This window comes from Amblyomma mixtum, chromosome 7 (genome assembly GCF_055824585.1).
Source record: "Amblyomma mixtum isolate Tamu chromosome 7, ASM5582458v1, whole genome shotgun sequence".
In the NCBI taxonomy this organism is placed as follows: Eukaryota; Metazoa; Arthropoda; class Arachnida; order Ixodida; family Ixodidae; genus Amblyomma; species Amblyomma mixtum.
In genome coordinates this window covers 31,082,183-31,104,979 of record NC_143018.1, presented here as the reverse complement: position 1 = coordinate 31,104,979, position 22,797 = coordinate 31,082,183, and the positions used below count along the sequence as shown (strand labels likewise).

The following is a 22,797-nucleotide window of genomic DNA, read 5'->3' as shown; positions in this document are numbered from 1 at the left end:
CACATTTACCAGCAGAAACCACGTCCAAACTCTTCACCACCTTGGGATAAACGTACTATATAGTAAGCATAGCTTCAAACCATTCACAAAACTACGAGGATTCGTATAGATAATATGTGACGCAAAAATGATTACAGCCACACAATTCCCAGCCAATACAGCATTTATAGCACCCATCGTGAAACAGTAGGGGGGGGGGGGGTCTTAATGTTTTTTTTTAATTTACCTTTTCAAATCAACCTTCAGTCATATATCCCGAAATGCCGCAAGAGCAGATTCTAAGCTACCATTTTCCCTCCATCTTCTTGAAATTCTCCCACACCCGCCCACCAGTAGCGAACATACCCATGTCCGGCGTTCTCATCATGCTTATTGCATCTGGTAATTTTCATTAGCTAAGCCATCCCAGCAAAAAAAATCATTTACGTTCATTATACACAGCACAGTATTCGACCATAGTCACCCCATAGTATTTGGATTTGTCGGTAGAGCACTGTACGCGACATGCAGAGGTAATGGGGAGCGAATCCACCCGGCAACATGTGATTGTCTTTCTTCTAGGTTCTTCTGATTTATCTGGTATATAAAATATTTATTTTACTCTCAAAAATTAAAGCAACACAACAAAAGAAAAAGAAATGACCGTAGCTCAGCTCAGTTATGCCTGGGTGTGCGTAGCGAGAGGTACGGTTCATCTTATCGTTTAGCTTGGCTATCAAAGAGGTTACATCTTTATCATTGAGCTTGATATGTCTCAATGTTTAGGTTTTGTTGTTACCTATCGTTAAGTCATGGTTATATTAAACACTAGACATTTGTAAAGTGTAGCACATTTGTTTTCAAATTCTTCAGATTGTCGTTTGTCAATTGCCACAAAGACGGTCGGTGAAGTAGCAAGCTGGTCGGTAGAGTAGCAAGCAGCCGTCTCAATGGCTCCGACAGAGTACTTTGAGGCCAATGTTTGTCTCTGGTAAACCAGGGCGATCGCGGTTCCCAAAAGTGTAGTCTGCATGTTGGGGTCACTGGCCAGATCCAGGTTGGGCTTATTTTTAAATGGAACGTTAATCGAGTCCGGCGCCCTGTTAATGTCTCCTGCCACGACACGCAGTTCCTCGGCAATTCGAAGCTTGGGGATACAGGTTGGCACTACTTCAATGGTTTCCCGGATAGAGTTGCTTGGTCACACGTACACCGGTTCAACGGCCAGACCGCTTTCTACCGGCCGGACGGCACACGATTCACCGTTGGGAACTCCTACGGTATAGGCAAAGGATTGGCGGCGATTATTTCCTTAAGGGAGACGCAGACTCCGGTGTTCTTTATCTGAACCCACTCGCCTGGCCGGGTCGTACTTACGACGCTTTTCGAGGCGTGCGGCTCGTTCATCCTCCGTCTCCTGGCTCGCTTCTTGCTCTTGGTTTCGTACCGACGAAGAAGCTTGCTTCTTTCAGTCTCGCCGAATCTTCATATCTACCGACGAATACTACCAAGCCGCCCCTTCTATATATACGTTGCAACGCTGGCTCATCCTCTGCTGTTGCCACACGATTTCACCGGCTCCTACTCTGACGACATGCCAGATGACGCAGCGGGCGCCATCTGGCGAGCGCAGCTGCCAGCTGCGGCAGTTGCTAGGCAGCATCTCAGCTCGCGATGTGGCCACCGTATACCGATGTGGCACCGATGTGGCACGTATACGCAGCACTGATGGGTAACTTGCTCCAATTTAGGGAGTCTTCTACGAAATGTCAAACTGGTCAAGAGCGTACAGATTTAAGGGGCCACTTACCATTGCCGGACTCGGTATGGCGATGGCTACTTCGTCTCTGTTCGCCGTTTCATGGCAACGTTGGCACGGCTTTCCGCTGGGGTCAATGAGGCTGGCGTGGATTCGTATGTTGCCAGAGCTTTTTCGCTTCACGTACACCACCGTCGAGTCTCCGACAGCGGCGTCCACTTGGAACCTCCTCTCAAGCGAACTCTTGAACTCTTCGTCGGCATCCACCAGCTATTGGGGGGAGAGACCATCAGGAGGAATTAACTCAATGCAGTCAGTCTTGGAAGTGAAAGTAGACGTCACGCATTAATGAAGAAAAAAGGAGGAAGCAAAAGAAGGTGCAGCGATGGTTGGCGTGTATTCTGTACAGGTGGACACGAGAACACCATCTGTTAGAAGCCGACCGCAAATTAGTTCGCGGCGCCCATCGATAGAACGAAGAACTTTCAAACGCTCGGCTTCATCTTTATCAGCAGCCTGGATCTCTCTTACTTTCTAACCGGCCATTTTGTTAAAGGTCTTAGACGTGTATATCTGCAACAGACATATGTTAAATAACATGGAACTGGCGTCTCCTAAGGAGTGAGGGCTGTAGAGGCCTTTACCATGAAACTCTTGATTTCGAGAGCGTTTACAAATATAGAAAATTATGTGAGAGGTAATTTTGATGCGGGAAAACAAAAAAAAAGAATTCGTGTTTATACAATGTACTGTACCATATTTTTTGGGGGATTAACATGAACAGACAAAACTAATGCATCTGAATAAGATAATGTACGATCGTAGTAATACTTTACGATGAACTTAGAACAAAAACCACGCAAAGGACGATACACAGGGAAGAAGTAGACAGGACGAGGGCGGACTTGCAATTGTTTATTGAAACACATCTTCCTTCCATCGACAACCCTACGCATGCGCTACAAGCAATCTCTATCTAATCGAGTTCAGGAACTTCAGTTCCTTCTTGTGCAGATGGACCGAAGCCTCGCTTACACACTTTTCGGGCCCATATCTATCAATCTTCCAGGCTTCGATGACCTAAACTGCTTTCTGGTCTTTGGCCCTTCCGATTATATTTGTACGCTCAAAGACTGGCGTGCATTTTTTGTCACACGAAAGACAGTGTTTTGGCAAATGCATGCCGCTTTGAGAGCCCAACAAATTTTTATGTTCTTGGAGGCGCTTATTAATGCAGCGTCCCGTTTGTCCCACGTAAACTGAGCCGCAACTAAGCGGGATTTCATACACGACTCCCATTCTACAGGACACAAACTTGATTTTGTGGTTTGCACCACAGCCTGCTTTTGTTCTTGATTCATTGTTAGTTTGCGCGCACAAACAGGACAGCTTACAAGGCGCCGAAAAGAAGATTTCCACACGGAATTTTCTTTCCACCCTCTTCAGGCCTAGTGAGGTCTTATGTACATAGAGCAGTACTTCAAACTTCAGCCTCTCACGAATGCCAGATTCTCGAGCACTAGAAGTTGGGTGGAGGGTTTGCAACACAGACCCGGCAGCGGCCTGCAGAAGCGACGATGGAAACCCAGCAGAACAAAGGCGTGCGACTTGAGCGGAAAATCTGAGTGAAACCTTGTGAAAACAGGACATAAATAATGATGACCTCAAGCAGGATGAAGCAATTTCTCTCTTCATAAGCTTAGAGTGACAGTAGTCGTAGGGTAAAAAGGCCTTTTTTGTTCTAGGCATGTACATCCAACACAAGTGGTCCGGTTCACTAAAAACAATCTCAAATCCAAGAACTGTAAGCAAGAGTTCTCAGGCAATTCTACGGTAAGATTCAAACTGGAAGCCTTGGATTTAAAAGACGTTAAAACTTCATTAGTGACCTCTTGTGGGTTGTCATTGGGATTCATTTTTAAGAGTATTAAAAAGTCGTCTACGTATCTGAAAACTCGCACGATGCAGTCGTCAGTTAGCGCCCGCGAGAGTGAACAGTCAGTTTGTAAAATGTGGTGATTTGGTGATATGTAGAGAGGACCGATGGGGATTCTTGCGCAGGGTTGGGTGCCTGATCATCCGGGGTCCGGGAGGAGAGTTCTCTGGCCAGCGCATGAACGCGCTCATTACCGGGGATCGAGGCATGCCCAGGGACCCACCACAGAGTAACCGTTCGGTCGAGAGAGGTGACTGTGGCAAGAATACGTTGTGTTGCCGGCGTCGCCACGCCCTTTAGGTAGTGGCGGTACGCGGCCTGGGAGTCTGTGCAAATTTCGGTTTTTTCGGTGAACACCAGTGAAAAGCATACACTGCTAAAAGCATACACCAGTCAGCATACACTGCTAAACCTATCAGGTCGCGACACCCTTCATGGTCATCAGGGGAAGATGCCCGGTATAGAAGAGCTCGGGCATGCCTGTGAGCGACTTCGTTTCCTCCTGGTAGTTCCAGGTGACCGGGAAACCAGATGACTGAGGCTTGGCTGGGTGGATGCTTAGTCAGCAATGCCAACCCTGACCTGTGAATTAATCCGTAATTGAAGTTGCGACCGGCGTTCAGGGAATCAGTAAGCACAATGGCGTTGAGGTTAGATGCTACAGCTAATGCAATAGCTGCCTCCTCTGCGTGAGTGGGGTTAGATGTTTTCACCGAGGCGCAGTTCACCATCGACCCTGAAGGCGTTCAGACTACAATAGTCATGACTCCATTCTTTGGTCCTGCTGCGTCCACGTAAAGGGTGTTTGCTTGTCCCATTTCTTCTGCAGGGCTTCCCCTCTTGCTTTCGTCCTCTCGATGATATATGAGGGATGCATAATCCGCGGTATGGGGTGCACGTTGATGCGTCTTCTCACATCGCGTGGGACCTCTTCCCTTTGGTCAACTGCATAGGGCTGATTAACATGGATCTTCTCGAGCAGTTCACTGCCGGGTTTTGCAAGTGCGAGCCTATTGAGTTGTGAGAGCCATTGTGCTTCCCAGTGCCGTCTTGTAGGCTTTCCTGATGAGTGTCTCCAACTTTTCAATATCCGACCTGGAGAGGTTAAGGAATGCCGTCCCGTACATTATCCGCGAGATCATGAAAGCTTGTACTAAGCGGATATCGTCCGCCTCGGCTGCGGGAGGTGGTTGGTTCGAAACCCACCGCCGGACACCCACCGGTAAAAATGGGTACAAGCCACCCCCGGCCCGGCGCCCGGCTTCTTCAGGGGTGTGCGCTTGGAAGAGGCTCCGCAAACCCCGCTGTGTCCTTTCGGGGGCAAAACCAGTTTCGAGCACCATCAGCCTGCAAAGGTGGTTCGTGATTCAGACTTTACAGGTTCAACGGAGTTTGGAGAGTTCGATGAGGTTTAAACGAGTTCGCTCTAACGTGAGCTCAGTGGCACTGCGCCAACTTGAGAAATTGAAAAGCTGCGCCTTACAGCTGCGCCCTTTCCTTCATGCCATAGTGTTTATTTCGGATACGATGTATCATCCGGAGGATTTGCTCGGTGGATGTTGTAAGCTTCTTCATAGCGGTGGTGTTCTGTCGCCCCTGCGGGATATACTGCCATAGGGTCTTGATCTCCGTGGGTTTCTGTACTGGGTGGTTCTCTATATACAGCGAGATTTTCTGCGCTAGGGGTGTCCTCTGGTTCTTCAGGATTAGCAAGTCGGACTTTTCCGGCGCACACTGGAGGCCTCTCTCCCTGGCGTACCGGTCCACCGTGTCCGCTGCTGCTTGAAGACGCTCCTCGATCTCGACGTCACTCCCCGAGTTGCAACAGACAGTGACATCATCCGCATACAATGTGTGTTTGATGTCGGGGATTTAGGAAAGAAGGCCTGGTAGATCTTTCATAACCAAATTGAACAAGAGGGGTGACAGTACCGCCCCTTGCGTAGTTCCTCTCCGGCCTTGAGTGATGGGATCTGATTTTATTCCACCGAAGTTTATAGCGGCTTGCCTGGCTGATAAGAAGTTTTTGATATAGTTGTAGGTTCTTGCGCCACAGTTGGTATCGGCGAGACTTTGCAGGATATTTTTATGCAGAACGTTATCGAACGCTGCTTTCAAGTCAAGTGTCAGCATGGCCCTTGTCTGCGACTTGAGAGGTGCCTCAAGGAGGTCTTTGTACAAGTACAAGAGGGCGTCCTGTGTCGGTAGGTGAGGGCGAAAGCCGAATTGAGTGTTAGGTAGGAGGCTGTATCTTCTAAGTGTCTCCTCAGTCTCGTGTTGATGACCCTCTCTATGAGCTTCTTCAAACACCAGGTCAGTGATATCGGTCTTAGATTATCCAGTTTAAGGGGTTTGTTCGGCTTCAGAATGAACCGAACCTCGGCTGTCTTCCAGGATATTGGTAACGTTCCTGTAGCCCAATGCTGCTCGTTGAAGCATTCCACCAGCGAGGTGATGGTGTCATCGCTGAGATTAAATAATAGCTTCGCTGTTATTTGATCTGGACCTGGAGCTGCATTTTGTCTCACGGCCGCGATTTCTGCTTTGATTTCTTCTTTCGTGAGTGCGATGTCCAGCTTGGAATTCGGCAGCCCAGAATACTCCGGCTGCTCCACGACTTGTTCCGTGCACAGATACCTGGTCTTGAGCTTTTCCATCAACTCTGTGTCCGTACCCGGGGTGGTGTGTACGATCCTCGTGAGCCTCTCTTTAGTGGCCGACTTGCTGCTGCTGGGGTCGATTAGGAAACGTAGGAGCTTCCAAGTCTTTCACACACCTAGCTTCCCCTGAATATCATCACAGAGCGAATTCCAGTTCTGTCTGGTTATGGATATGGCACAGGATTCTGCCTTTTCGTTTATCTCCTCCATTTTTCTTCTGAGTTTGCGGTTAAGCCGTTGTCTGCGCCATCTCTTTGTCAATGAGTGCCTCGCCTCCCATAAATGTAGAAGGTGCGGATCGACCGCTGGGCAATCTTCTGTCGTGCAGACCTCTTTCGTAAAGGTTTTCAAAGTGTGCACCTCATCTTTAACCCATTCCTCTAGGTCGGCAACAGGGTTTGCAGTAGATGCCTGGGCCTTTCTCCACCTGTCCCAGTTCGTAACTCTTGCGATACCTATTTTGCGCTTGCATGCGTTTGTGCTTATCTCCAGAGAAAGTATGAAGTGATCGCTTCCCAGGTGCCGTTCGGCATTCTTCCAAATGGTGCTTTGAATGTTCTTGGTGAAAGTCAGATCAGGACATGTATCTCTACTGACACTGTTTCCCAGCCTCGTAGGGCAAGTGGGATCGGTGGGAATCGATAACCCTTCTTGCGTCACTACGTCGTCCAGTTTTCTGCCTTTTGGTGTTGCTGCCGGGTAGCCCTATGAAGGGTGTGGTGCGTTGAGGTCGCCCCCAATCACGCAGGGGGCATGGCCCGCTAAGGTTAGAAATTTCTTTATGAGGGAACCCGATTTTGCGTGCCTGTCTTTAGGAAGGCTGTAGACATTCAATGCGTGCGTGCTTGCCGCTCCTCTTTGGAGAGGAAGAATAGTTATATAGCAGTGCGCAATATCCGGCTCGAAAGGGTCGTGCAATATGGCAGTGTATAATTTGTGCACTAACGTGGCAGTTAACAGGTCGTGCTGATAAGTCACATAATCTTGGAGTTTAATAGGTATTAGGTGGAGTTCTTGAATTAGGATAGCTGCCGGTGGGTAAGATTCCTGAGATAGATGGAGATTAAGAGCAGCCTGCTTTCTCCTGTGTTCCCGGCCGTTCAACTGCCAGACCTTTACTCTAGGTTTGGCTGGCATGTTGAATCCGTATCGGATGGCTCGTCCACGTGCATTGTACGAGCGAATTTGGACTTATGTTTTTTATACCCGTGTTCCTTCCGAAGTGCAGAAATTGCCGTCTCCGTGTATCGTCGGTTGTTTGCAATCTGCTCTCAAATGTCTTGGAATTGGGCGTTCACGTAAATTGGAAAAGCTTGAAACTCCTCCTTGAAGCACCTCAGTTCTTGAATAATTTGTTGGTAGACCTCGCCTAAAGCAGGCTGGGAGCTAGGTACTTCCTGCTGTTTTTGATTTTGAGGAGTCGGCTGAGTTACCGGCGTTATTGCGTTAGTAGCTGCTCGCTTAAGCTCTTGGTTTTGGATTGTTAAAGCGCTGACTTGTTTTTTCAGACTTTCTATCTCTTTTCTGAGTGCTGCCAACTACGTGTTACTCTGAGGGGAGGACGAGGGCTGTGGAGGCCACTCTGCAAAGCTCACCTTCGAATCTGAAAGCTGACCCGAGGAAGTCTTCTTCAGGGCCCCGGTGGTCTTGATGAGGTTCTCCTTGCCTTGTTCTTTACCCGCCTCCACGTGACTGGCGTTCTGGTTGGAGCCTGTTGCCCGGCGTCTTGAGCTCGAACGGCCGCGAGAGGCGGAAGGAGAGTGGGAATCTGATGTACGATGCTCCTCGCCGTCGCTGTGCAGGCTGCCTCTTCTGCCTCGGCCTGCTCCTGCCTTCTATAAATCTTCAAGTTTCGTTGTTGATGCCGCGTTTGATGACGCGGTACTAGCGTTCTCGTTCAGCGGTTCCTGGAATTTCTCCTTGCAGTCTCTTGCATAAGTCTTGTGCGGGCCCTTGCACAGCGCGCAAACGGGTGCGCACACGTGCGTCTCATCTGGACTCAGCGTTCCACAGGTTTGGCAAGCAGCCCCCTTTGGTTTCGGGCAGACGACTGCTCGGTGACCTGGCGTTCCACAGTTGATACAAGCCGCCTTCGTTTTCCGGTAGATGTAGCAGCGGCGCTCTGGCCACCCGTAGTTGACCGTGAAGGGAACCTTCTGCCTGGCGAAGACGATGACTGCCGGCGTAGTCTTGCGCAGTCGGCGCGCTCCCAGGATTGTATGGCTGGGTGAGCAGACGTCTTGGAAGATAGAGTCGTCACTCACTTCAGGCTCTATATTATGTATTACACCCCTGTATGTATTACAATTATGTATTATTATTATGTATTACAACATCCTCTGGCAAGGCAACGTAGGCGGCGACCATTATACTCTTGCCGTCGAGATGCAGACAATTAAGCTTGACGAGGCGGAACGCGTCTTCCTCGCAGTGAGTACACACCATTATAATGTTCTGCTCCCTAACAACGCGCGGCGTTGGCTTTTCTTGTAGAGGGGTGTTGAGGGCTGCTTGGATCCCTAATTCGAGATCGTAGGAGCGTGGAGGCAGAGATTGCTGATCCACCGTGGTTTTAGGTAGGATAATGAGGTTGTATGGAAAATTCCTAAGACTCGGTAGACGCGGAAGTCTCGGTGCAGGAGGCTCTCGGCGTTCTTTCTTCTCCGGCTCTTGCTTGGGAGGTGTGGATTCAGCTTGCGCCGCTCTGTCGTTGTTGCGCCGGGACCATATGTTCCAGCCGTGGCTGTTGTCTTCTATCGGCAACCTTGCGGGGGCATCAGCTGCTGCTGGGATGTTGGTACATGACTGAAGTCTTTCTCCGTCGGGTCGTAGCCTCTCAGAGAATTCATCATGCTCGTGGTAGTCATGAATGAAGCGTAAACACTCACTGGCGAGCGTCGTTAGACCCGCGTTGCGCGAACGCTATGCCGCGCGTCCGCGGGCGCACCGGCGTCTCCGCGGCGGGAAGGCACCCCAAACCCTTGGCCGTTAGGGTTACCGCTCTTCACTGGTGACGTGAAGTCAGACAAGCGTCTGCTGTCAGCCTTCTGTCAACAATGAGGAGGCATTAAAGGCTTTCTTCTTAAAAGGGGAAATATTCCAGTTGTTGTCATGCACCCTTCGTCTAGTCTAGTTCGTGGCGTCAAAAGTACTAATAAATTTCAGCGCGTCAGTCTACGACCGTTCTGGCTACACCTCTACGGCCCTTGGAGGCGTACAGCGGCTTTGCTACAGTAACTAGATGATCCTAATTATAGTATAGAGAGCGCTGCCACTGCTACCGCATGACGTCAGTACCAGGGCCCACGCATCGATAGCGCAGGGTGACCGCGCATGCGCACTGGAGACTGACAGTACGGAGCAGCGGTGGCGCCCTCTGCTCTTCGTTGCTCACTGTCTGTCAGAATATGCTTAAGACATTGCCAAACGTCGGCCAGCATGCGGAATTCAGCTGCCGGTGTGAGCAGCTGAGCTGTGACTATGATGTCACAAGTCGAGCTGACGTTAAGTGATGCGTACAAGAGCTCCTCCATATAATCGCCATCCTGTCCCAGCAGCCGGATTGAAATTGAATTAGAGAGTTTTTTACACACGCACAAATAGGCTTTGCGCGTGTATTATCCTTACAGAGCGCCATGTATCACACACGCACAAACAGGCTTTGCGCGTGTATTATCCTTACAGGGCGCCATGTATCTCATCACTAGAGACCGGATTTTAGGCAAATGCCTATTTTTTTCAACGCTTCGTAGGCGCTCCATTTTTACATATGAGCACGAATTACGTGTTGACAATATGTTTAATACTGTTTTTATAGTGCCTATAAATGCCTATTTTGGGTGTCTGTGCCTATAAATGCCTGTTTCCGACGTTGGTGCCTAAAAATGCCCTATTTTACAGAAAAAGGGCCTGAAATACGCTATGGTTTTGCTTTCAGATTCTTTTTGCTTTCGAATCCATTTCGGTTTTGAGTACAACACACACGTGGCAACATTAGATGACCTCGTCAGTTGGCTGGGGTGAACACTGCACCTACGCTGGCTGCGGACACACTACCAACCACGTCAGCCGAAAATATAGAAGCAACCTTTTTAATAATTTCTGGCATTTTATCGTGGCAGCTTGTTGATGAATTTCGCTTTTAAAGTGGTAGTTGACCAGATGGCACTACATTTCGGAAAGTATACGGAGTAAGTTGTAGGTTCGTCCAAATAATTCCCAGTTGGTTCCAATTGAAACGAACTGTAAATTGTTCCATAAACCTGCTGGAAACAATTTAACTGATTAAAATTTCCACCTGGGTAACCTGCCTTATTTTAGTTCCTTGTGCCCCAGCCGCATGCCATCTTCATCAAATGGCATTTGGCGGTAATCTTGTTGGAGCAGGCCACAGTAGACAGCTGGCAGTCGTGCATGCATACGAAAACGCATTCGTGCACTCAAACTATAGAGTAAATGACTCAAACAATGTTTATTTAATGCTTGCATGCAGGCCACTCTTCCGGCATCAGAGGCATAAATTTGAGTCCATCAACCTGGAGATAGCGCTTGTCTGCTACTGCTTCCATATAGCTTTAACAGTGATTTCTAATTGGATGATGTTTATTTTACCATGTATCCTCGTGTATGTACGTAGGCCCGTGCAGAACTATGATTCTTTTCGGCATATTCCGCATCAAGCCGCACTGTGTGTACCATTTTCTAGCATGTCGTATTTATGGTTTCCAGGCCCTTCTAATGGCAAGCACCGTTTGATAGCCGCCCGGCTCCAGAAACGTCCAGCCACAAACTATAAAACACTGTTTACACAAATGACAACATATTTAATAATGTTGAAGCATCGTGTACGCCTGCAATAAGTAAGTTCAATTCTTGTGTGAGCGAAGACTGAACTCATTTGTTAGATGCTTTGAATTGACAGTGTTTCTATCAATTTCTAAATACAGTCTCCTGTTAAGGTGTTCATTGTTTCTAGTTTTGTACACGACAAGCGAATTGTTTGTTTCGAGGTACACCTTAGTGTTTTAAAAGGGTTGGTAACCGTCCCTTTTGCTCTGCTGAAGCATGTGTATTGTACGAAAAGTTGCGCGACAGCCTTAAAAGAAAAACGGCTTCTAATGTTCGCACCTTGCTTAAGGTACCAAATCTTTCCTGCTGTGTTTTGTTTTCTTTTACGGCAGATATTGCGCGCTGAAGCTCGGAACTGTGTGGGCTTTTGATAAAGTTTATAGTGCCTATTTTTCCCCGTTAGGTGCCTAAAATGCAATTTTAGCCGCCTATTTATGGCGCCTAAAACGTGCTTTCTAGTGCCTAAAAATGCGGCCTCTACTCATCACACACAAGGAAATGACTGCGAAAGTCAGTGGTCACCTTCATGTTTTTTGAAACGTCCAGCGCCAGCGCAACGGGCTCGGTGAAGTTGTCGTCCGGCTGTGCTTCATCGAAGGTCACCTTGATTCGCTTGGAGATGTCCGGCCTTGGGAGGCTGGAATAAGAAAAGAATTCCAATTCATTCTCTCCTTGCTCAGCGTGCTCAGTAGCGCGTAGAATCATTTGTGACGATTCCAAGTAATAATAATAGCCGCAACATTAGGGCAGGCAACTTTAAGAAATATAGTTTGTCATAGCCATTGAACTCTTGACTGGATTGCTACTTTGCACAGGAGCCTTTTTATAAAATTTCCTCGATTATCACTGTCAAGTGAATATCACTGACAAGCTCGCTCGGCGAGCGAGAGTCCTTTGGGCAGCGCCGCTATATCGAAGTTGAATAAAACATCGAGTCACAAGAGATGTGCTCTCGCAGGCCACCATAAACCACAGAAGAGGAGCTTCTTTACAAAAAAAATTCAGGTGGCACTTTCTTTACCTAAAGGGTGGAGAGGGGAAAGCCTTAAGCGCGGTGTTCATGCTTGCGTCACTGATGTGTGGTTAAGATGTTAAACTTCCAAATTACGATCTGCACTACCGAGGGGAGGGGGTTCATTCCCCGCAGACTTGGACCTGACTCCACTATTGCGATACTCAAGAGCGTAGACGAACAGGTAGTGCGCATGATCCGCCGCGTTTCCAACAAACGGGGCGGTATGCGGGGAAAGGACGCGCTTCAGCTCGTCGATGCCTTCCTGACTATACGGATCCTCTACGCCGTGCCGTACCTTCGCATTACTAAGAAAGAGGACGCGCGGATAGACGCGATCATCCGCAAGGCAACTAAGTGAGCCCTGGATCTCTGGGTGGCTGCATCTGAGGCCAAACTCAAGGCATCGAGGGTGCTAAACTCCTACCAGGAGCTGCGGGAGGCCCACCTCGGAAACCAATACACGCGGCACATGGAGACGGCCCCCGGACGCCGCCTGCTAAACCGCTTACACATCCAACACGATTGCACTCTAGAGGAGGCAGCGTATCCCAGGACTGTGGAGCCATATGTTCTGACTCTCCCCGCTCCCGCGTAACATGGACACCGACATGCATGAAAACAAACGAAAAGCGCGGGCTGGGGCTCTTGAGAGACAACATAGCTCCCGAGGAGCGCTTAACCTCTAAATTGCGATCTATAATCAAGACCGCCATAGACCAGACCTTGATCAAGGTCAAATCTGCAGTACGCGCGGTGGTCTCAAAACCAGGGTGTCGAACCGAAACCGAACCCGAACCCTAAACCGGAACCGAACCCGAATTTTCGCCCGGAACCGGAACCGAACCGAACCCATAATTTTTTCGCCATCTTGGAACTGAACCCGAACCGGAACGATTCAAAGGAACCGTTCCGAACCGGTTCGGGACCCGGTTCAGCCCGACTTTTTTTCATCTCGGCATACTTCTTGTTTTCGGACAAAATGATATGATCTAGCGCATAGATTTACCCTCCCGTAGCTGTCTGTCCTGGGAACTGCGAAAATGGTACCCAGTATATGCGACAGCAAATTTACAGGAAGTCTGGTGCCTGGGAAAAAGCCTAATTGACGCTTCTGTAATGTACTACCGCCAATTCTTTGTACGTCAGGTTTATGTGAAATCTTGAGTTATTGCTCCTCCCCTTTTATATATTTGTGTAAATCATTAATCAAAATTTTAGGACTACTCTAACTCAATAAAGTACTATAGAGACCAAATTTTTGCTTGCGGGCTTTCTTCTTTCAAACGATGCGTTAGACATTGTTGTACACGGAGCATGGCGTGGTATTTCACCAACACATAATAAATAATTTGTATTTGAATTTCTTCATGACCCTGTTTCGGTTTCACCAACATAACGATGGCTGTGACGTTTAGAGGAAATTAGGTCGCGTGAGGTGCAATAAAACGGCAGTATAACTGCTGATACATCGTTGGTTGTAACTATAGGTCTAGAAGCCGGCTGATCTAAGTGCTATAGTGAGTCAAAACAACGTATCAGCATTTCTATTAGTTTTCCCGTGCCTCACGTGACCTAATGTTGAACTCAGGTCACAACCATCATTTGGTTGATGAAACCGGAATAGCATGGGAGAAGAAATTATTTTCTAAATTATTTAGTGGCAGTAGGCGAATACCACACGGTGGTCCATATATTCTAATATCTATGGCGTCATTTGAAATGAGGAAACACGCAATAAAACTGGGTGTCTATCGTCATTTAAGCACCGATTGAGAATGCCTTCTTTTTCTTTGCGTCATTTCCCACAAATAGATGAAATATTAACGCGAGAATCCAACTACGTTGCGATGGTCGTTTTTGAGAAAAGGAAATGGCGCAGTAACTGTCTCACTTCTTGATAGACACCTGAACCGCGCCGTAAGGAAGGAAGGAAGGTGGGAGTGTAAGAAAAAAGTGAAACAGGCGCAGTAGGGGTACACCGAATAAGTAACCGAGCGCCCTGTCCACTGAGCCACCGCAGTGGGTAGTGCAACATTTACTTTTGTAGGCGCTCATTAGACAGTTTTAGTATAGCGTACGCAAAACCTTTGCGTACGCAATAAAATAGCGCATGTAGAATGCGCATGCGCAGAACGCTAAAAGAAGCTTAGCGTTTAGCGTACGCACGCAATTTTCTGGAAATAGCGTAGCGTCTTTGCGGGGCTTGCGGAGACAACATGGCGGCGCCCTGTTTGCCCGCTTCGGTTCTAAAATACCTCGTCATTGAGTTATTCGGCGCTCAACTGGCAATAAATGGTGGTATTCGCTTCCGCTTTCTGTCGTTTCACTGGGACGCAATGCTATGTGCGATAACTTGCCGGTACTTTTGAGATAGCAGTCTGTTTTCAAGCCCGTAAGCCTAACGACAGGTTGTGTACACTGTCGTCATGGCAACGGCCATTTTTAGCACTTGTATCAAAACGACCTCAATTTTTTTTTCGACGTGTGGTGGCGCTAGGTACTTACCCAAACGGGGCTGAACTTGGATGTTGTATGTCTACTTAGTGGCTATTGCGGAACGGTCCGCAAACGCTCACCTAAAAGTGTTGTTCGCGCTTTGAATTTAGCGTACGCAAACATCTTGCGTGTTGCGTACGCAAAAAACGCAAACGCTATACTAAAACTGTCTATTGTCTCAGACAGGAGGTTCTAAATAAAACCCCTCACGATGTAGCGCAACGAAGAAAAAAAATGGCTCAATGGCTCTGGAGCTCGGCTGCTGATTCCAAAAATACAAAAACCAGCGTGCTCTGTCACACGCCGAAAATCCCCAGCTGGTCCCCGTTAATCTGGAGCCTTCCACTACACCATCTATCCTATAGCCCCAATGTCTACTCGACACGTTAAACCCGAGATATTACTACTAGTATTACCAAAAGAAGGATGTATAAATTGGTACAGCTTCTTTATTTTTTTTTAGAATCCGCATATTCTTGTTTGCACGCGACGGAAATAAGCAACGAAAGGCGGCTTCTTGGCAACGGTGGAGATGTACTAATAAAGAAAAAATTAAATACCGAATACTTAAAAGGGCAATGCGGAAATATATGAGCTCGCTGGCATGCGACAGTGATTACGCCCAGAAAGATGCTACTGCTGTGAAATGTAACTGCGATGAAGTGATTTCGTTATGCAGATCCGCTGAAATCGTTCTGCTTCTAATTTCCACGTCCACGTTCTGCTTCTAAGAATTCTAAGTGTGCGTGTTTCTTCTAAGACACACGCGCACGCGCATGCGCACGCACACGCACGCGCACACCCACACCCGCACGCACACGCATGCACACACACACGCACGCGCACGCACGCGCACGCACGCGCACGCGCACACACACACACACACACACACACACACACACACACACACACACACGCACGCACGCACGCACGCACGCACACACACACACACACACACACACACACACACACACACAAAGCGCGGTTATTTTTGGGATAGCAGGCTATACCGCTAACGCAGTAAAAAGAACAACTAACAGGGTATGCATACTCTATATCCTCTGACTCCGAGTAGGATTCGTACCAATGGCGGCGCAACAGAAAACTCTATTTACCGATGCTTTAAGCTAGTCGGCTATCTTCTAGGCTTCTTTATGGTTGTTGCATGGAATATCTGGAACATCTCTGACCCTCCTCATGCCTTACTTGACCGCGTCGAATTCAGCGATCTCGGCATAAGGCCTCACGCCACCATAGCTCCCTTTCTCCGCACGCACATGAAAATTCCGGACGGTGCACACGCCAAGAAAGGGGAACCAGTCGGGAGGTTGAACTTGCGCAGCATGTTCCTTCTGCGTTAAAGTGCACTGTTGTCTGAACAGCGACCTCGTTGAACGCGGCGGTTCTGCGTGTGCATCCATCATGCGGTTTTTCCACACGCTAAACGGCCCTATGAACACGAAGAGATCGCACAGAATTCCGGAGTTGTTCATCGAAGACATAAATGATATAAAGAAATGTATGATGTCAATAAGTTTTTTAAGAGACTGCTTAATCATGTCCCAAAAGGCCACAGCTTCACGACAAAAATATCATTTTAATGCTCAAATTGGCTCTCGTTGCTCGCACAGGGAGAAATGCACTGACCATGGCACAAACGTCCCTTTGGTACGAAGGTACAGCCTTTGTCAAAAGTTTGGAGCCCAGGAGGTTTTCTTTTGAGCCTCACTGTGTCGTTCTTAATGCATCTCTAGCGCTCCAAATTTCCTGGACATGAGAAGATTTCTGGTACTGCCTCCTGCAATAGGTAAGACTTCCATGAATGCTCCTTGAGTTCCAATACTAAGCTTAGAAGTGAACCCCCTGGGTTCTAAAATTTTGACAAAGACTGTACGTTCTAACATGTCAGGTCCACGTCTTAAGTGTGAAAAAGGTTTTTGTGGCTGATTGAAATTACATTCGAGCCCACTTATAACGAACCTGACGGTCACGCGGCTTCCGTTCGTTATATCTGATCTTCGTAGCGAGTGGATTCTTCGTACAACAGCCAAAAACACTAAGGCCACTAAAAATGGCGTCTATTTCTTAAGAAACTGCGTTATGCGTGCCTGCTTGTGCAAAGCAGAGCCTGTCGCGGCTCCTTCCAGGCTATCTAGGGTGGTCATTTAATCCTCGTCGAGACCTTGCTGCCAACTATCAAGTTTAGGGACGGGGTATAACTAATCATGGATGAAGTTTGCATGGCAGCTGGTGGCAGGTCGGCCACATAAATGAGATTCCTGGCAGTAGGAAGAGCTCGCACTTTGTGATCAACGTCTCCGTCAAAGCAGGCGCTTCTGCGTTTTTGTGGTCCGCAGGGACGTAGTTATCCGAGAAAACCTCTTTTCGGCTATGGATCAACGCAGCGTTGCCAGAAATCTGCATGCATCTGGACACGCGTGTTTTCGAGCTTCTTCTCTCGTTCCTGGGAAGATGCAGCGACGAATTAGCACAGCGCTTGTGACGCAGAATGTATCCGTTGCACTGTCCGCGGTGTGACAATGCCTGCACATGGTAGCGGCGCAAAAGATGGAGACGACTGGGCAGGCTATGTATACTACGTGACCGGCATGGCCAGCAAGGATTTCAGAATTATCAAATCACTGCTTTTAGTTGATCCACGACCATGGTCAGTTGCTTCGCTTTCGACGATGTCCCCGTCTCACGTGCACCGCGCTTCTTCCATTCGGGATGCTTTGCCGAGCCGGCGAACGAGTAGGCAATGATTGCCCTCGTAGGCCATCGACGCGGGTTTGGCCGGCGGTTACTTACTATTTCAATAGAGAGTTATAGCATATCGTTACCGTGTTTACTTTACCATTTACAGTGTTACCGGACGCGGACTTTACGGTTAGCGCTGTGCACCGCAGTGCCGCCTTTTAATTCCATTTCTGGGTTCACATGTTCTTTCCGGGGCGATGTCGTGAAAGTTGAGAGGCGCTATTTCATCTGCGTGCTTAGCGGGAGATAGACCTCTACAACCTCGGGGTAGTTCACCGCGCCCCCTCGTTCGCTATAACCGAGTGGTGCGGCCAGAGTTGTTCGCTGTATCTGCGACGAATTTCCGTCGCCCTTATGCATATTTTCACGGTAGCACCACACCCGCTCGTAATAAGCGAGCGTTCGTTATATCCGCGGCCATTAAAGTGGGCTCCACTGTACATCCGCTGACTTCATTTTAATACACTAGTATCAAGAAAGTCTAGGTAAGGCTGTAGATATATGGGCAGAGGAAGTAATGGCCGATCGCAACATTTGTCATCTGCCTTGTGGAGAGGCCGTAGAGGTAAGTGAAAGGGAAGCGTGAGAAAACCGAATGAATCGAAACAAAGTTTTCTCGCGAGCATGTCCAGAGAAAACAGGCGATCACTTAGTAGCCTATTAAGCATAGCTGCAGGGTTGTTTGTAGTTTTGAAAATAAATACCTGAAACAAATTGGTGCACAAATGCTTCATGCCAGATTAACTACTCCTTTTCACTATATCAAGGGCGCAAAAAATTCGGTTGACGCAAAGGTTGCCTTTCATAGCGCCCCATAAAAGTCGCAAACATTCAATGTAATATCTTCTTCCTCGCACAGTGCTGCACTTGCAAGAATGCTGCAGCTCAGTGTCTCAAAAAAACATGTTGCCAGTTTGTTTGGTTTGGTTTATTGGATTTTAACGTCCCAAAGCGACTCAGGTTATGAGAGACGCCGTTGTGAAGGGCTGCGGAAATTTCGACCACCTGGGGTTCTTTAACGTGCACTGACATCGCAAAGTACACAAGCCTCTAGAATTTCGCCTTCATCGAAATTCGCCCGCCGCGGCCGGGATCGAATCCGCGTCTTTCGCGTCCGCAGCCGAGCGCCGTAACCACTGAGCCACCGCCGCGGGGCTGTTGACAATTTGTGTCGGTGCGAAAAGGAAACGTTCTCAACCCATCCAAGAGAGTGTTTTTTTATTATATTTTTATCAGGGGAAAGGATGTTGACGTCATCTTAATAAGTCAATGTCATAATTTCTAAGCCATGATTAGCTGTGTTTTTGAAGATACTGAGCTGTAGGGGCTCGGGATATATAACGTGAGTCACAAAGGCGATATCGTATAGGTGATTTAAATAAAATATGCTCGGTAAGTTCTGGATGTTAGGGAGAGCGGGTGCTCCCACGAGGCTCTTGCTGGGCGGCGGATGGGTGGTGGAGGGATTCTTGCACATTTTCTTACCATGTAGTAAAGGAGAGGTGGACTGGCAAGTCGGTTTCAGGGGGATGGAAAGGTGTCTGTCTGTATGTAGGTGCCGATACACGACAGTTTCGTTTCGCAGTAGTGCGCGGGAAAGTAGAGGGCGCATGCGGCGGCAATCTTGGGGCCCCGTAAGTACAATGCGTAAAGTCCCAACTGACTCAAGCTTCAAGGGAGACCTATTACTCGCGTGACGGGATCTCTCAAACTGCTCAAGCAGGAGGGTCTGGTAGATGTAAAATCCACCGGCTATTCGCCTTACACCTCATAAGGTGTATTATAACGTATACATAGCCGATTTTCATTAATTTAGAGTCCATTTCATTTTGCGGCTCTTGCCGTAAATTCGTCTTTTTGCTGCGGACAATAAATAAAATGGGTAAAGTGAGAACATCGCGCGTTAAACAATTTTTGCTTAAAACATAGTGACTGGCTAGTTGGTTCTGCATACTGGAAAATATTATATAGGCTGGCTCAGAGCAATAAAACACAGTTGTTAGTCAGCGCTTGTGTTTGCGTCCTTCTCGTCTCGTCCTTGTTACTGCTGCGCTGCAATTTTCCAGTAAACAATTTTTCATGCTTAAGTAACGCAGTAAACACGACAAAAGGAAGACGGGAGACGACACGAGCGCTGACTAATAGCTGGTTATTCTATTCTGGGAAAAGTATATAAAGGCGCAGGACTCAGGGAACAACCCCAAGAACAGAAGAACAAAGGTTAAAACTTATAAACCATACTGCGCATGCGCATCACAGTCGAGTCATGACTCTTTTTCAACGAAATTCGAAGACTATTTTTCATAGTAGTGGGCACTCCTCTGTCTCCTGGACCTCACTAAGAAAGCCTGACTCATTATCTACCAAACTGATAGATGGTGAAGTAACACACTCATCTGCTTCCTTCTTGATCACATAGGCCTCGACCAACTCCCTACATATGCAAACAGGGTTATTAAACAGGACACTTGTCTTATCTACTGAGGGAGCAATCGTTCCACTCGCGGCAATGCAAAGCCAAGTTGTACGACATCGCGACTTTTTTTCACCACACTGTGATGCTCGAACAAATGCTTATTGCTTCCCCACTTAGAAAGACAGGTCTCCTGCTTATTCACCCTGATCGAATTTTTATGGGGATGTTGGAGGCCTTTAGAATCAGGAAGGAAGCAGATGAGCGTGTTTGTTCGCCATCCATCAATTTCGTAGATAAGGAGACAGGCTTTCTGGACAACAGTGTAAGGTCAAGGAGATAGCGGAGTGCCGTCTACTATAGAATGTACTCTTAGAATTTCGTTGAAACAGATGTCCTAACTCGACTATGATGTGCATGCGCAGTATGTTTTTTTTTTAATTTTTAATCTTTGTTCTTCTGTTTTTTTTTGGATTGTTCACTGTGTTCTGCGCCTTCATATAGTTTTCCGAGAATGTAATAAGCAGTTGTTAGTCAGCGTCTGCGTCGTCTCTAGTCTTCCTTTTGACCTGTTTACTGCGCTTCTTAAGCATGAACCCTTACAAACTAGCATAGTTTTATGTTCTCGTAAACAAATCTTTGCATTTTTTTGTATACCGTTGTGCCAGAAAAAAGAAAATGCATAGCAAAGTTGACTGAAACTCATCTGCGTTCTAATTTTTTTTTGTCCTGAACCCGTTTGAACCCGTTTGAACCGGTTCGGGACAGTCCGAACCGGTTCGAACCGGAACGGAATGGCCCTCTGGAGCCGAACCCGGAACTGAACCCGAAAGGCGTGAACCCGAACCCGAACCGAAACCGAAAAAATGGTGGTTCGACACCCTGCCCAAAACACATCTCGGAATGCCAAGCCTCCTCCGTCGGACGGGGCCCATTAAGGACATATCCCGTCCTTCAAAATTCAATCGTCTGATTATTGATTCGGACAGTGAGGACTGCTGCCCCGCTCCTTCCGTCATCACCCCCTTGATGTCGCAAGTAGCTCGCTCTGGGGCAGCCAATCCCTCCTCCTCTCCACTAAAATGTTTATAACATGGCGAGACACCTTAATGAAAGGAGTTCCGCCATCTCCATATTCGGCCATGTCAACTTGAATAACACAATAGAACTGTAGAGGCTTTAAAGATCGCGCTAAGCGGGCCAATTTCCGCCTCTACCTTGAAACTTCGAGTACCTACCAGCCGTGGTTGCCCTCCAGGATCCAGGCCTGGGTGCCACACTTTCAAATTACACGACGTTCCAACAGGATCCGTCGTATTGTCTTCTTCTTCACAAAGCCTACACTGCCAACTTAGTGGAGTTCGACCTTCAGCTCGAGTATTCCTATGTAATGATGACTATCCAACCACTCCACCGTATGGACCCGCCGTTGCTTATACTCAACGTGTACTGCTCTCCCAAACTCAAACGAGCGACTTTTCCGGAGCTATTTAGCCGCGCGCTAAGAGTAGCGGGTCGGGATCCCCTCCTGATTGTGGGCGACTTTAACGCTCCAGTCAGCTGTGGGTGTAACACAAAGAGGAGTCGCGCGGACGTAGGCTGGCGGAACTTGCGTCCACATTGGTCCTCACCCTCCACACGGACTCGATGCACGCAACACGGCTAGGAAACACCGTGACACTGGATACGTGTCCGGACTTAACCTTCACTCGCAACATACAACACGCAGACTGGCTCAACACCGAGGAGACCCTCGGTAGCGACCACTGCATCCTTAACATTACACTATGCACACGCCCCCTCAAGCGCCCCAGAACACAAGTCCGTATCCCAGATTGGACGAAATTCAGGCAAAATTTTCACTCACCTGATAATACACCCATTTCCGAGCAAGGCTACCCAGCATGGTTCCAACAGCGGCTGGCACACCTTTGCTCGCACGAAACTCAGATCCAGCTCTCAGAGGCGGTCACGGACGTGGATAACTACCATCTGTACCTGTGGGAAGCCCGTCGAAGCCTTGTCCGCTGCTGGCGACGCCAGAAACACAATAGAAAGCTTAAAGCTCTAGTTGCGGAGCTTACCCAGAAATGGGCAAAGTACGCCGCCCAACTCGCCGAATCCAACTGGATGGATAGATGCAACACGGCAGCGCGACAAATGTCCAGCCGCAACACTTAGCGTCTCTTTCGAGGCCTAATCGACCCAACCCAAACAAGAACCGGAACACAAAAACATTTGCAGCGAGCCATGCACGCTTTCCCTGGCAGCTCACTCAACTGGCACAGCAACTTCGGGACCGGTATTTGTGCACAGCCCCAGACCCCCGTAGATCTGCGTACTCTTATGCAGGTAAAGAGAACATGGAGCTGGATTAAGCTTTCCATCTCCATGATCAGCGGGCGGCTCTCGCCAAAATGAAATGGAACCTGCCCGACTTGGCATACCAGTTCCTTCTCGACTACATCAATGCAACTTGGCGCGGAGACACCCCCCCTTCCAATCGAGTGGAAAACGGCTCTGGCCAGTTTTATTCCTAAAGCAACCGAACCAGGTGACACAGATAATCCTCGCCCCTTCTCTCTCACCTCTTGTGTGGGCAAACTAATGGAGACGATGATGCGGGATCGGTTATCTGCATATCTTGAACACAAACATGTCTTTGCGAGCACCATGTTCGGATTCCGCCTACACAGGTCCGCATACGATGTCCTCGTGCAACTCAATCGGGAAGTCCTTGACCCCCTCGAATGCCCCCATAATGATCGGGTAGTACTCGCCTTAGATCTTAAAGGGGCATTTGACAATGTAACACACGAGATCATGCTCAGTAACCTAAGCCAGACCGACTGTGGCCTCAGCACATTACGATAAATATGCCAATTATGATGTCAGCCCTTTATCCGCATCCAAGATAGAGAGCATGGTCCT

General features: G+C 48.2%; 1 protein-coding gene across 1 annotated transcript in view; it reads right to left on the bottom strand.

Moving 5' to 3' along the window:
- Positions 1–22,797, bottom strand: part of LOC149335545 (calcium-activated chloride channel regulator 3A-1-like) — a 79,998-nt gene that overhangs the window by 26,523 nt on the left and 30,678 nt on the right. The window contains exons 6-7 of the mRNA XM_089553964.1: positions 11,705–11,819; positions 1,790–2,008 (exon numbers count right to left, since the gene is read on the bottom strand). Coding sequence (XP_089410090.1) covers positions 1,790–2,008; positions 11,705–11,819 — 334 coding nt within the window. The remainder of the gene's footprint in view (positions 1–1,789; positions 2,009–11,704; positions 11,820–22,797) is intronic.